Below are 13,526 nucleotides of genomic sequence, written 5' to 3'. Positions count from 1 at the left end.
GGAGAAAGCAGCACCGCTAAGAAAACTGTAATAATAAATAAACTTCATACACAGAGAAACGGTGTGCTCTGCAAAATAAATAATGATCATTTTACAAAACTACTTTCAGGGGACAAAAAATGACAACAATAAGCAGATATGTGAGAATGCAATATGTTTTGCTTCCTAATCATTGTTGCATGTAAGACGCATGGCGTTAGAATACAGTATGAAATAACTTAGGACACATGCACTTAGGTTTCATCCGTTTTTAAAAGCTATCGTTTTTTTCGGGAACAGCGTGGGCAACACAAATGGAAAACAAACCACACACAGCCTTACATGAATGACACATGCAACTCAACAAATAAACACGTAAAACATAGTTGGGCCAGCCAACATAAAGTATGACCTTCACAATAAAACAAGACACAACAGCCAAACATAAAGGGGGAAAAAAACACACGAACGACATCTGATGTGCAGTGGGGTTACAATACCAGCAGGTGGAGGCATAGAGTACAGGACAGTACAGTATAGTACAGTGTTGTGATCGAAGCCAATTACACCAACCAGAGGTGAAATCACTTCATGTAACTCAGTTTACAATCCAACTGCATGGGTGTATATCTTCGACTACATCCAGAAACAGTGTTAAATAAGCACTGGGCTTATTTAACGACGACATACTGTAGCATCACCTGCTAAGACCAATAGAACCATTGTTGAGAGAAAATCCTTTTAACAACCTTCAAACTACAGTAGTTACAAAATGCCATACAGTACTGTACTATGATCCCATACAGTCAGTGCTTGTTGGAGTGAACAGAGCCTGGTTAAGACTCCGTCTGACAGACAGACAGATAGGCAGGTAGTGTGAGACAGGATGGTAGACATTAGTGGGAGACCATCAAAGGGAGGGCGGATCCATAAGGCACATGTTGGAAACGTTCATTCAACATCTATTCCATGTTGGTTCAACCTAATTTCATTGAAATGACGTGGAAACAATGTTGATTCAACCAGTATGTGCTCAGTGGGACAGTATTTAGTGTGTGTCTGCTGTACATTACAGTAGTTGGTGCAGTTTGGTTCCATATTTTCTCTGTTTGTTTTTGTGTTATGGCGGTAACCTTTGGGACATATTTGGGACAATGTTCAACACTGGTATATTATTACTTTGCCCAAGTCAGTGAATAAATGTCTGTTTTCTTTCAACCCTGCAACCAAAATCAATACTTTCTCTTTTATTTCATTTAAATAAAATATAACTTCAATCCCCACAGCATAGCAACGTGTGGGGAGTTTCTGTCGAAAATGTTATCGAACAAAATTAAATTAAAAAAATATTGAACAAAGACACATCGAGGAGGAACAAAAAACATGAGGCAGGTCATTCAAGAATAAAAATGACATCAAATACACAAAACATCTTACGCTGACAGGTTAACTGTGAACAGTAAACGTTGAACAATTACAATACAGTACATGAGTTTCAGATTCCTTTCAAACTCTGAAAATGCGGTGGGAAAAGAACAGCGTTAAACATTTCAATACTGCATTGAAAAAGGAGGAAATTAAATAAGAATACCCCTAGACTGACAGTGTGTGACCACTGGCCCTGTTTTTCAGCAGGGAAAAGACAGCATTTCCTTGAGCAATACAATGCTTCATTGACCTGACCTTATGAATCTTTCATTGAATGACCTATGAATCTTTCAACTACATTTTAGTTGGTGTGGCCTGAAGGATATTCACTGTGAAAAGCCAAGGTGCATCCAGTAATCTGCATACAGTGCATTGAATAGATAAGAATGCGTGGTCGAATCTATCCACTTCATCAAATAGAGAATACACCCCAATTCCCTAGTACCGTCCTGTCAATCATTTTGATTTAGGCCTGGCGGTCAGAAAACATGATAAAATGCTACAAATGAATTCATAAATGAATGATTATACATATTTGGTCCTGTGCGCTCAATAAATGACCTTAGTATAATATATATAGAAAAACTATAATACTGTGGTCCTACTGTCTATACTGAACGAAAATATAAACGCAACATGTAAAGTGTTGGTCCCATGTTTCATGAGCTGAAATTAAATATTTCCTTACGCACAAAAAGCTAATTTCTCCAAAATGTTGTGCACAAATTAGTTTACATCCCTGTTCGTGAGCATTTCTCCTTTGCCAAGATAATCCATCCATTGATATATCCATTGATATGGATCCATAATCCATATCAAGAAGCTGATTAAACAGCACCTTGTGCTGGGGACAATAAAAGGTCACTCTAAAATGTGCCGTTTTGTCACACAACACAATGCCACAGATGTCTCAAGTTTTGAGGGAGGGTGCAATTGGCATGCTGACTGCAGGAATGTCCACCAGAGCTGTTGCCAGAGAATGTTAATTTCTCTACCATAAGTTGCCTCCACTGTCGTTTTAGAGAATTTGGCCAACCAGCCTCACAACCGCAGACCGTAACCACGCCAGCCCAGGACCTCCACATCCGGCTTCTTCACCAGCGGGATCATTTGTGACCAGCCACCCGGACAGCTGATGAAACTGTAGGTTGCGAAACCGAAGAATTTCCGCACAAACTGTCAAACATCTCAGGGAAGCTCATCAGCCTGCTTGTCATCCTCACCAGGGTCTTGACCTGACTGCAGGTCGGTGTCGTTAACGACTTCAGTGAGCAAATGCTCACCTTCGATGACCACTGGCACGCTGGAGAAGTGTGACGTCTGAATCCTGCTTTCAACTGTACCAGGCAGACAGCAGACAGCGTGTATGGCATCGTGTGTTAGTGGTTTGCTGATGTCAACGTTGTTAAGAGTGCCCCATGGTGCTGGTGGGGTTATGGTATGGGCAGGCATAAGCTACGGACAACGAACACAATTGCATTTTATCGATGGCAATTTGAATGCACAGAGATCCTGAGGCCCATTGTCATGCCATTTATCCACCGTCATCACCTCGTTTCAGCATGATAACGCACGGCCCCATGTCGTAAGGATCTGTACACAATTCATGGAAACTGAAAATGTCCCAGTTCTTCCATGGCCTGCATACTCAGCAGACATGTCATCCATTGAGAATGTTTGGGATGCTCTGGATTGGCGTGTCCGACAGTTTCTTCAAGTTACAGGCAATATCCAGCAACTTCACATAGCCATTGAAGAGGAGTGGGACAACATTCCACAGGCCACAATCAACAGACTGATCAACTCTATGTGAAGGAGATGTGGTGGCAAAAGGTGGTCACACCAGATACTGACTGGTTATCTGATCCACACCCCTACCTTTTCATTAAGGTATCTTTGACCAACAGATGCATATCTGTATTCCCAGTCATGTGAATTCCATAGATTAGGGCCTAATGCATTTATTTCAATTGACTGATTTCCTTATATGAACTGTAATTCATTAAAATCTTTGAAATTGTTGCATGTTGCGTTTATATTTTTGTTCAGTGTAGTTTACCATACATTGGTATTTAAAGAGTCTTAATATTAATACGTTAGCATCATCAGTAACCTGGATATATTAGGACAAACATGTGGACATTGTGCTGAAGCAACACAAAATCTAAACAAGGCTCACGTAGAGTGGGGTGAGTTACAAACTAAACCTAGCAGTGCTCTATCATTAAATATCTCTGGTTCCACTACTGCATTGGTAAAGCTATGCATGGGAGTTGCTGCAGTATGTTTATTGCAGGTGTCTGTCTGTCTGTGTCTAGTGTTGTCTGCTCTGAACTCTGATTTTAGCTGTACAGTAGATTGAGACAGTTGCACTCCCTCACGTTGTCACAACACAAGGCATTGTGTGGCTCGTGGCGGAAAACAATGTAATCCTGCACCTGGGGCGTGTTTTGACAGATTTGCGCATATCAATATCATGACGGAAAACACAAAGCGTAGAAAGAAGCACCAAAGGAGGATGGAGGAGAAGTAAGAAGCTCTTCAAAAACCAAATAAATACCTCATGGTAATGGTAAGATGCCTCATTGTTAAAGGTAACATGGTATCAATGTTTTGAGCCTAAATGACAGATGCCCTACTGGCAGAGAAATCCCACTGTTGTGTAAAATGTTGTTAGGATGTCAAGGCAGGATGAGAGAGAGAGAATCAAACCACTTTGCTTATTATCGTCACACAGAGTCTAGAATGCTGTTTAAAAAGGAAGAAAGCAACAACACCTCAAATAAAAAAACTGGGCTAGGATCAGCGGTTATAGCCAGGCTTGGGCAGAGATACCTTGGCCAACGCCTGAGAACAGGGGACCATTCACCTTCTTCCTCTAACCACTAGGGTCACTTGGTCCAGTATACTGTATGCCATAGGACAGTCTGGTTTAAGAAAGCCAGAGGCTAAGATCCAGAGCCTAGAGAACAGTTCATTCATATAATGATTCTAGCCATGCTTACGCTACCAGCTGGCATATGAAACAACCTCCTCATTCTACCCAGCCCAGCAGATAGGTGCAGTGAAATGTGTTGTTTTCCAGGGTCAGCCATTTTAGTACGGCGCCCCTGGAGCAAAGTAGGGTTAAGTGCCTTGCTCAAGGGCACATCGGCATATTTTTCACCTTGTTGGCTCGGGTATTCGAACCAGCAACCTTTCGGTTACTGGCCCAATGCTCTAGCCGCTAAGCTACCTGCCGCCCCAAGACAGTACGGTCTTGTCTTTCTCCTCCTGTACAACGGAACTTCCATGGGAAGCATTGCTAGGTTGGAGCAGGCAGGCAGGGGCAGTGGTATGACTGGTGGATGTAGTATTAGAGGTTAAGGTTCAGTGAGGACCAGAGGAGGCCATCTGTGATCAGCTGTGGTAGCTGGGCACGGCTTGCTGTTTCTGGGAGAGGCGCAGCAGCTCCTCCCTGATGGCCTTGATGAGGGAAGCAGAGGAGTGATTGGGGGGAGAGGAGGACTCCTCTGGAGGGTAGCCGAATCCTGTTGTGTGTGTGTCCAGGTGGGCCAGGGGGGATGAGGGCTCCCTTAGTGCACTTCTACTAGGCATCTGGAACATAGAGGAGGAGGAGTAGTCAGGGTAGCCCAGAAGAACCTGACGCAAACAGGGAAGGAGGGAAAGAAGAAGAGGAAAAAGAGAAGAGAAAGAAGTTTTAGGAGAAAAGAGGAAAGTGTGTGTTTTTACATTGCTTATTTCACTACAGTTCTCAATAGATCATGGGAATGTTCATCTCTACAGATTGACAGCTGGGAGGTAAAATAACTACAAATGCAGGATCTTAATTTTCACAAGTTTGAAAATGATCCTGCAGCAACAGGAAATGTGAAATATTATGTGGATTATAATTCATGGACATTTGTGACCCGTTTCAGGAAACTAGGTGTTTGTCGCAAGTCACGACTTCACAGAAGATTCATGCAGGGTAGTAACGTACACGTAACGTTCAGGGGCAGCAGGTAGCCTAGTGGTTAGAGCATTGGGCCAGTAACCAAAAGGTTGCTGGATCGAATCCCCGAGCTGACAAGGTAAAATTCTGTCGTTCTGCCCCTGAAAAAGGCAATTAACCCACTGTTCCCCGGTAGGCCGCCATTGTCAATAAGAATTTGTTCTTAACTGACTTGCTTGTTAAATAAAGGTTACACAAAAAAAAAATGTTTAAGTAACGACATGATTTGGCACTATGTTCATTGTTGTTTAACTAGCTAACGTTACGTGACGTGTGTGATCTTACACATTGTTTATCTAGCTACATTTCTTAAGCTAAAGTGTACTATTAGCTAGCTAGCTAATGTTAGCTGGCTGGCTCCCTAGCTAACTGTCAGGTTTTGGCCAAGACTGTTCGGGTTTTGGTCACTAGATGTCCCCATTGCACCTTTTTTGTACCTTTTGTTTTTCTTGCTCTAATTATTGTTTGCACCTGTAGGTCATTCCCTTGTTAGTATTTAAACCCTGTGTGTTCCTCAGTTCCTTGCTCAGTGTTTGTAAGTTAGCACCCAGCCCCAGCCCAAGCCTTGTTTTATATAGATATTTTCTCTTGTTGGATTTTCCAGAGGTTCTCTGGTTTAGTTCTTGTGTATTATTTGAGTAGTCTTTTGAGGTTTGTTTTTCCCTGCTGTTTTTTACCACTTTGTGGAGTTTCTTTTGTATTTTGGAGGATTTCCATTTTGTGCCTCTTGGCTTTATTTTTGGACATTGTGGATTTAGTTTCTTTGCCTGAAGATTTTGTTCTTTAATTAAACCACCATCTCTAGTACTGCTGTGTCTGCCTCATCTTCTGGGTTCTGACGATTATTAGTGACTGTTTCTCGCACCGGGTCCTGACACTAACATTACGTGTATGACGTTATTATTCGTATCCCAGAGCCATTTGCTTTGCTAGTTAGAGCCTAATGCTAGCTAACATGGAACCTGGTTGGTTAGCTCCCAGCAGATTCATGCAGGGTAGTAACGACATGATTTGGCACTAAGTTCATTGTTGTTTAACTAACTAACGTTAGCTGGCTGGCTCGTTAGCTAACGTTACGTGACGTGTGTGATCTTACAGCTAGGTTCATTCTTGACCTAGCTAGCTAGCTACATCTCTTAGGCTAAAGTGTTCAACACCCGGTGAATATGGCCAGAGTCAGTAAAAGTCGGCAAAAAAGCATAATAAAATTGTTGTCAGCAGAGCTGGTTAGGCTGTTTTCATGTTATCCAGAGGTAAACAAATCATCGGCTGGACCGTCAAGTGTGCGCTCTGAACGCTCCGAGAGCAAAACGAGATGGGTGGGGCTAAAGCTTAAGAGGGTGTGAACGATGCTGAATGCGTGTAGACACTAGATACCAAAACATTCAAAGGCATTTTTTGTTTTGGTTGATACATTTTTCATCTGACATTTCAGAGTGAAAATGACAAACTTCAGAAGCATAAAAAAAAAAGTTATATATATATATTTTTTTTTTCTCCCCAATTTCGTGGTATCCAATTGGTAGTAGTTACAGTCTTGTCTCATCGCTGCAACTTCCGTACGGACTCGGGAGAGGCGAAGGACGAGAGCCATGCGTCCTCTGAAACACAACCCAACCGCACTGCTTCTTGACACAATGCACATCCAACCCGGAAGCCTGCCGCACCAATGTGTAGGAGGAAACACCATACACCTGGCGACCTGGTCAGCGTGCACTGCGCTTGGCCCGCCACAGGAGTCGCTAGTGCGCGACGAGACAAGGATATCCCTGCCGGTCAAACCCTCCCTAAACCGGACGACGCTAGGCCAATTGTGAGCCGCCACATGGGCCTCCCGGTCGCGGCCGGCTGCGACAGAGCCTGGACTCGAAACCAGAATCTCTGGTGGCACAGCTAGCACTGAGATGCAGTGCCTTAGACCACTGCGCCACCCGGGAGGCCCCAGAAGCCTTTTTAAACCTCAAATACACTACACGTTTTCCATTTCCTGGGTTGCAGGCAAGTTCTCCTGCAACAGGGTGATCAAATTAAGAACCTACATCTGTACAGTGAACCAACATCCATAACTACAGAACTCAAACTGATATGCAGCAACATAGAGTCTAGAAGAACAAGAGCATGCCATTGTACAGTACATTTGTAGATCTAGAGAGGCTAGCGGGAGGAGGAAAGGATTAAAAACGGAGGTACAGTAAGTCTCATAAGGCGATGTGAAGTCAGAGCAGGACTCACAGGGTCTCTGGTGGGTCTGTATTCATCGTCAGCGTACGGCCCCCACCCTGAACCTCCAGTCTGACCTGGAGGGGCCCTGCTCCCCGCCGGGTACCCCCCGTTGATCCGGCTCCCAAGACCCATCTGGGTCAGGTGATGGAGCGGGGCACCTACAAACAGATGCACGTACACACACACGAGCACACACAAAAATATACATATCAACCCTCAGGCATATCTGACATTTAATCCTCACTGGCCTGTAATACACTTTGATGCAGTTCCTTCAGTTAACATCTCTGTGCAGCAGCAGCACTCCATAAGGCAGAGTCCATTTATATTAGTGTAACTCTCACAGCACACCAAGATCCAGACTCTTTAATAATTCAATAGAGACTAGGCTGTTTGAGGCTGACAGGCTCATGGGAGAGAGGTGAGTAGTCTGGGTTAGACACACATACATCCAGTGACTGTTGAGCTGTGTGTGTGTGCGTACCTGTGGTGCCCCCTACTGGTCGTGGCCTGGCAGAGAAGGGGAGGTCTTCAGTGTACAGGCCCCTGGTGGAATAGTGGCTGTCTGGGGGGAGCTGGTCAACGTGTCCTAGGTCACCTGGTGGCAGGTAGCTGGAGCCCTGGCTCTGTCTGAAACACAGCACAAATGTCAAATAGAGGTCCTATTATATAACGTCATAGCTTCTATAATGTGCATCAGCCTTCAGTCATTGTTTCAGTGTGTGTGTGTGTGTGTGTGTGTGTGTGTGTGTGTGTGTGTGTGTGTGTGTGTGTGTGTGTGTGTGTGTGTGTGTGTGTGTGTGTGAAAATCAAAAGAAGATCAACCAAAGGAATCGCCGTTAGGAGACTGGATCAATTAAACCAGTGGTTCCCAACTCCGGTCCTCGAGTACCCCTAACAGTACATATTTTTGTTGTGGCCCCGGACAAGCACAGCTGATTCTACTTGTCAACTAATCATCAAGCCCTTGACAGGTTGAATCAGGTGTTTTTGTCCAAGGTGACAACAAAAATGTGTTCTGTTGGGGTTACTCGAGGACCGGAGTTGGGACACACTGCATTAAACTACTAAAATAAAGATGAACTAAATAATGTATGAGGCCCAATTCCCTGCCCTCCGCATGGACACACACAAGGTAAAACATCCCCCCACTAAAGATCTGGTAATATGAGACCATATATTCAATGTATGGCTCAATGTAGCCTACAGTATGTATGGCTCAATGTAGCCTACAGTATGTATGGCTCAATGTAGCCTACAGTCGTGGGGGAAAACATAAGAAAAATGAAAATGCTCTTCCTATCCTCTCAGAGTTAGGTAGCTACACATACTATTACATTATATCACATACAGTTGAAGTCGGAAGTTTACATACACTTAGGTTGGAGTCATTAAAACTAATTTTTCAACTACTCCACACATTTCTTGTTAACAAACTATAGTTTTGGCAAGTCGGTTAGGACATCTATGTGCATGACACAACTAATTTTTCTAACAATTGTTTACAGACAGATTATTTCACCTATAATTCACTGTATCACAATTCCAGTGGGTCAGAAGTTTACATACACTAAGTTGACTGTGCCTTTAAAACTTGGAAAATTGGCTTTAGATGCTTCTGATAGGCTAATTGACATAATTTGAGTCAATTGGAGGTGTACCTGTGGATGTATTTCAAGGCCTACCTTCAAACTCAGTGCCTCTTTGCTTGACGTCATGGGAAAATCAAAAGAAATCAGCCAAAACCGCAGAAAAGAAATTGTAGACCTCCACAAGTCTGGTTCATCCTTGGGAGCAATTTCCAAATGCCTGAAGGTACCACGTTCATCTGTACAAACAATAGTACGCAAGTAAAAACACCACGGGACCACACAACCGTCATACCGCTCAGGATGGAGACGCGTTCTGTCTCCTAGAGATGAACGTACTTTGGTGCGAAAAGTGCAAATCAATCCCAGAACAACAGCAAACGACCTTGTGAAGATGCTGGAGGAAACAGGTACAAAAGTATCTATATCCACAGTAAAACGAGTCTTATATCGACATAACCTGAAAGGCCACTCAGCAAGGAAGAAGCCACTGCTCCAAAACAGCCATAAAAAGCCAGACTACGGTTTGCAACTGCACATGTGGACAAAGATCGTACTTTTTGGAGAAATGTCCTCTGATCTGATGAAACAAAAATAGAACTGTTTGGATATAATGACCATTGTTATGTTTGGAGGAAAAAGGGGGAGGCTTGCAAGCCGAAGAACACCATCCCGACCGTGAAGCACGGGAGTGGCAGCATCATGTTGTGGGGGTGCTTTGCTGCAGGAGGGACTGGTGCATTTCACAAAATAGATGGCATCATGAGGCAGGAAAATTATGTGGATATATTGAAGCAACATCTCAAGACATCAGTCAAGAAGTTAAAGCTTGGTCGCAAATGGGTCTTCCAAATGGACAATGACCCCAAGCATAATTCCAAAGTTGTGGCAAAAAGGCTTAAGGACAACAAAGTCAAGGTATTGAAGTGGCCAGCACAGAGCCCTGACCTCAATCCTATAGAATTTTTTGGGGCAGAAATGAAAAAGTGTGTGCGAGCAAGGAGGCCTAAAATCCTGACTCAGTTACACCAGCTCTGTCAGGAGGAATGGGCCAAAGTTCACCCAACTTATTGTGGGAAGCTTGTGGAAGGCTACCTGAAACGTTTGACCCAAGATAAACAATTTAAAGGCAATGCTACCAAATAGTAATTGAGTGTATGTAAACTTCTGACCCACTGGGAATGTGATGAAAGAAATTAAAGCTGAAATAAATCATTCTCTACTATTATTCTGACATTTCACATTCTAAAATAAAGTGGTGATCCTAACTGACCTAAGACATTTTTACTAGGATTAAATGTCAGGAAATGTAAAAAACTGAGTTTAAATGAATTTGGCTAAAGTGTATGTAAACTTCCGACTTCAGCTGTATGTATTGTATTGTATCTCTATGGTTAGCTACTCACCGCTGTAGTAAGCCTTGGACTGAAGGAGGGGACATTCCTAACTCAGCGTATCTCTGAGGAGAGAGACATTTTGTCAGGACAAAGACACAGACACTGGGATGGATAAGAGAGACAGGCATTTTGTCAGGACAAAGACACACAGACACTGGGATGGATAAGAGAGACAGGCATTTTGTCAGGACAAAGACACACAGACACTGGGATGGATAAGAGAGATAGGCATTTTGTCAGGACAAAGACACACAGACACTGGGATGGATAAGAGAGACAGGCATTTTGTCAGGACAAAGACACACAGACACTGGGATGGACAAGTAAAGACTACAGGGACCTCACTGAAGCGTGCAGATCATGTACAATCCAAACCGATATCACCCACTAACACAGTATATATCCAGATAAAGCACTTTACACATAAAAGGCTGGAGCATAATATTGCTATTTATGTTGATTGAATTTTACATTACGCCATGATAGACTTTGGCTGAGAGTCTAACATCGTACAGCACACTAAGCTTTGGTGTTTTGCAGGGAAAAATGGAGAAATAGCCTATGGGCTTCTCTTGTTTCAGCTGGATGTTGTTTTCCTGCTCTAAACGTGACCTTTCAGAGCACATTAACGCACTGAACCAGAACAAGCACTGAGAATGGCTTTTATGAGAGCACAGATGAATTTAGAGCTCTCTCTACACCTGAGGTAGCCAACTGTCTTTATTGGGCTGGTTTTAGACAACAGAGCTATTACTCTGCTAAGACGTCTGTATGAATTTAAAATGACTGGGAGTGAACTTTATAAAACTAAATAGGAAAGGTCAAAGAAAATGTTCATATAGAACGCTGAAGAGACTAACCTTTATTTGCTCTTATCAAATTTATTAAGGTCTGCTCTTGCCTCAAATGCCCTAAAATCAACTTTGAACAGCAGCAGGTTTTATATTTAAGAAAGGAATGCAGTGTACATTTAAAGCACTGGCATATCCACTACTATTGCATAATACATATAGTGCTGGTATTTGTTTGAAGCGGTTGAATCTGGACTGGAAAGTCCCTAATATATATCATTCATGATAAACAGCTCCTTCCTCACATTTGAATGTATATTATATTGTAAATCTTCCTAATATAATCAGTGTAATCGGGAACACACGCTATAGCAGTAATCTCATATCACCACACATAACACAATGTAGTATCTTATCATTTAATTAATTAGCATGGTACTGCCTTGAGGGCAATTGCGACCTAGTCCTTTTCTTTTTTTAAGCACAGTCAAAGGGTTGCTGCATTGCACGTTAACCAGAGGACTGTAGTGTAGATGACAAGTGTTTTGTTGCGCCTTATGGCAAACAACCATACCAAACCACCAGCAGCCTTACGTCTCAAAAGGTTGGGCTGTGCAGCTCACATGTCCTAAGACTTAGGAGTTTGTTAGGAACATATGTACAGTAGTTACAGTATTACTGAGCAGGCTTATGGCTCGTGCAATGTACTGTAGTAGTGTACAGCTGCATGAAGGTCTTATGTGCTGTAGTGTTGAGTGGGGTCAGGGGGCTGGGTGGGCGAGACAGACGGAGACTTCCTTCACTGATTAGTAACTAAGAAGATCTAAATAAACCGGAACATGTTGTAAATGCAGTGTGTCTGTGCGGAGAGTCAAACTGACAGTGAAAACCTGAGAGTGGCGAGGTAAAGGAGGAAAAACAGTCTATCGTGACGTATGTAACAGTTATCATATAACATTAGGAAAACGGTGCACTGCTGCACCTCACGCTTACGAAAGCCGGTAAAATCCCCCCCAAAAACCTTGAACTTACGAGACACCCTTCAGTGTCAATTGCACTCGTCTGTAGCAGGACAAGGACCAAGCAGGAGAGCTGTCAGTAGGCCCCAGAGGTGTTAGTGAATCAATAGAGCTGTGGAGGGGGAGGCCATACAGACTCACCGAGGAGAAGGGGCTGAGTGCTGGGTAAGACGAGCCCCAGGGGCGGGTTCCACCGCGGGGTGGGGGACTGGAGCTGGGGAGGTTGGAGTTGACACCAGTTTGGGTGAGGCCGGCCGTGCTGCCCTGGGAAGTGGGGGAGACCAGGGCAAAGGCATCGTCCAGCAGAGAGTGCATCTGCTGCCGGGCCTCCTCGATGGAGGGCTGGGGGGGCATGTAGGGGGGCGGGGGAGGGGCATGCCCCGGAGGGGGCGAGTTGGGGCCAAGGAAGACGTCGTCGTTGGGGGAGGGGGTCCCGGACTCTGGGGCCTGGTCAGGGTCCGACTGGGAACAATAAGAGACTAGATTTTACTAATGTACTACTAATGTAAAGAAGGGACTAGAAAGATGGTCATTAGCCAAAGCCATTATACACATCATGACTCTAATATTCATTCAGATCAATTTGGAGTTGTAAAAAATATATATACATAAAATAAAAAAATATTATTATAAAAAAAAATAATATCACAAAAATGTGATTCTGTTATATGTTTTGTAACAACGCCAAAAGGAACAGAAATGTTTTATGTACGTTACATCTGGACCCGGACCAAGAAGACATTCCTCTCCTTTGACAACATAAAAGCACCTTTTACTCTCTGACTGAGATTTCTATTGTGTGTGAATACAATATGCTCCACAGGTATACCCACCACATAGGCCACGTTGTTGACCCCAGGGTATTTCCTGTAGGTGCCGTCGCTGTCGTTGGAGATGAGGCGGTCCTTGTCTGCGTCCGTCAGGCTGCCGTTCAGCTGGTGCTTCTTCTTCTGCTTGGGAGAACGCCTCCCCCTGCCACTGAGAGAGAGAGAGATGTCAATACAGAGTAGCAGCACATACAGTATTATGGAAGGGCAAACAAACACCGACAAACACACTGAAATGGCACCCTATTCCCTACAGTTAACTATTTTTTGACCAGTTGT

At 43.6% G+C, this 13,526-nt stretch overlaps 1 protein-coding gene across 4 annotated transcripts in view; it reads right to left on the bottom strand.

Moving 5' to 3' along the window:
• Nucleotides 1–233: 233 nt before the first annotated feature.
• The window catches only part of LOC139540203 (UPF0606 protein KIAA1549-like), an 87,708-nt gene continuing 74,415 nt past the window's right edge, over nt 234–13,526 (bottom strand). For 2 of the 4 annotated variants that reach the window (XM_071343821.1, XM_071343819.1), the window contains exons 16-21: nt 13,254–13,398; nt 12,562–12,882; nt 10,620–10,672; nt 8,109–8,254; nt 7,634–7,782; nt 234–5,049 (exon numbers count right to left, since the gene is read on the bottom strand). In XM_071343821.1, coding sequence (XP_071199922.1) covers nt 4,807–5,049; nt 7,634–7,782; nt 8,109–8,254; nt 10,620–10,672; nt 12,562–12,882; nt 13,254–13,398 — 1,057 coding nt within the window. In that variant the 3' untranslated portion in view covers nt 234–4,806. The remainder of the gene's footprint in view (nt 5,050–7,633; nt 7,783–8,108; nt 8,255–10,619; nt 10,673–12,561; nt 12,883–13,253; nt 13,399–13,526) is intronic. The other 2 variants (XM_071343820.1, XM_071343822.1) reach the window with 2 other exon arrangements.

Source organism: Salvelinus alpinus, chromosome 15, assembly GCF_045679555.1.
Source record: "Salvelinus alpinus chromosome 15, SLU_Salpinus.1, whole genome shotgun sequence".
In the NCBI taxonomy this organism is placed as follows: Eukaryota; Metazoa; Chordata; class Actinopteri; order Salmoniformes; family Salmonidae; genus Salvelinus; species Salvelinus alpinus.
Note: the sequence above shows the minus strand (reverse complement) of the source record. Positions and strands in the feature narration are given on the sequence as shown.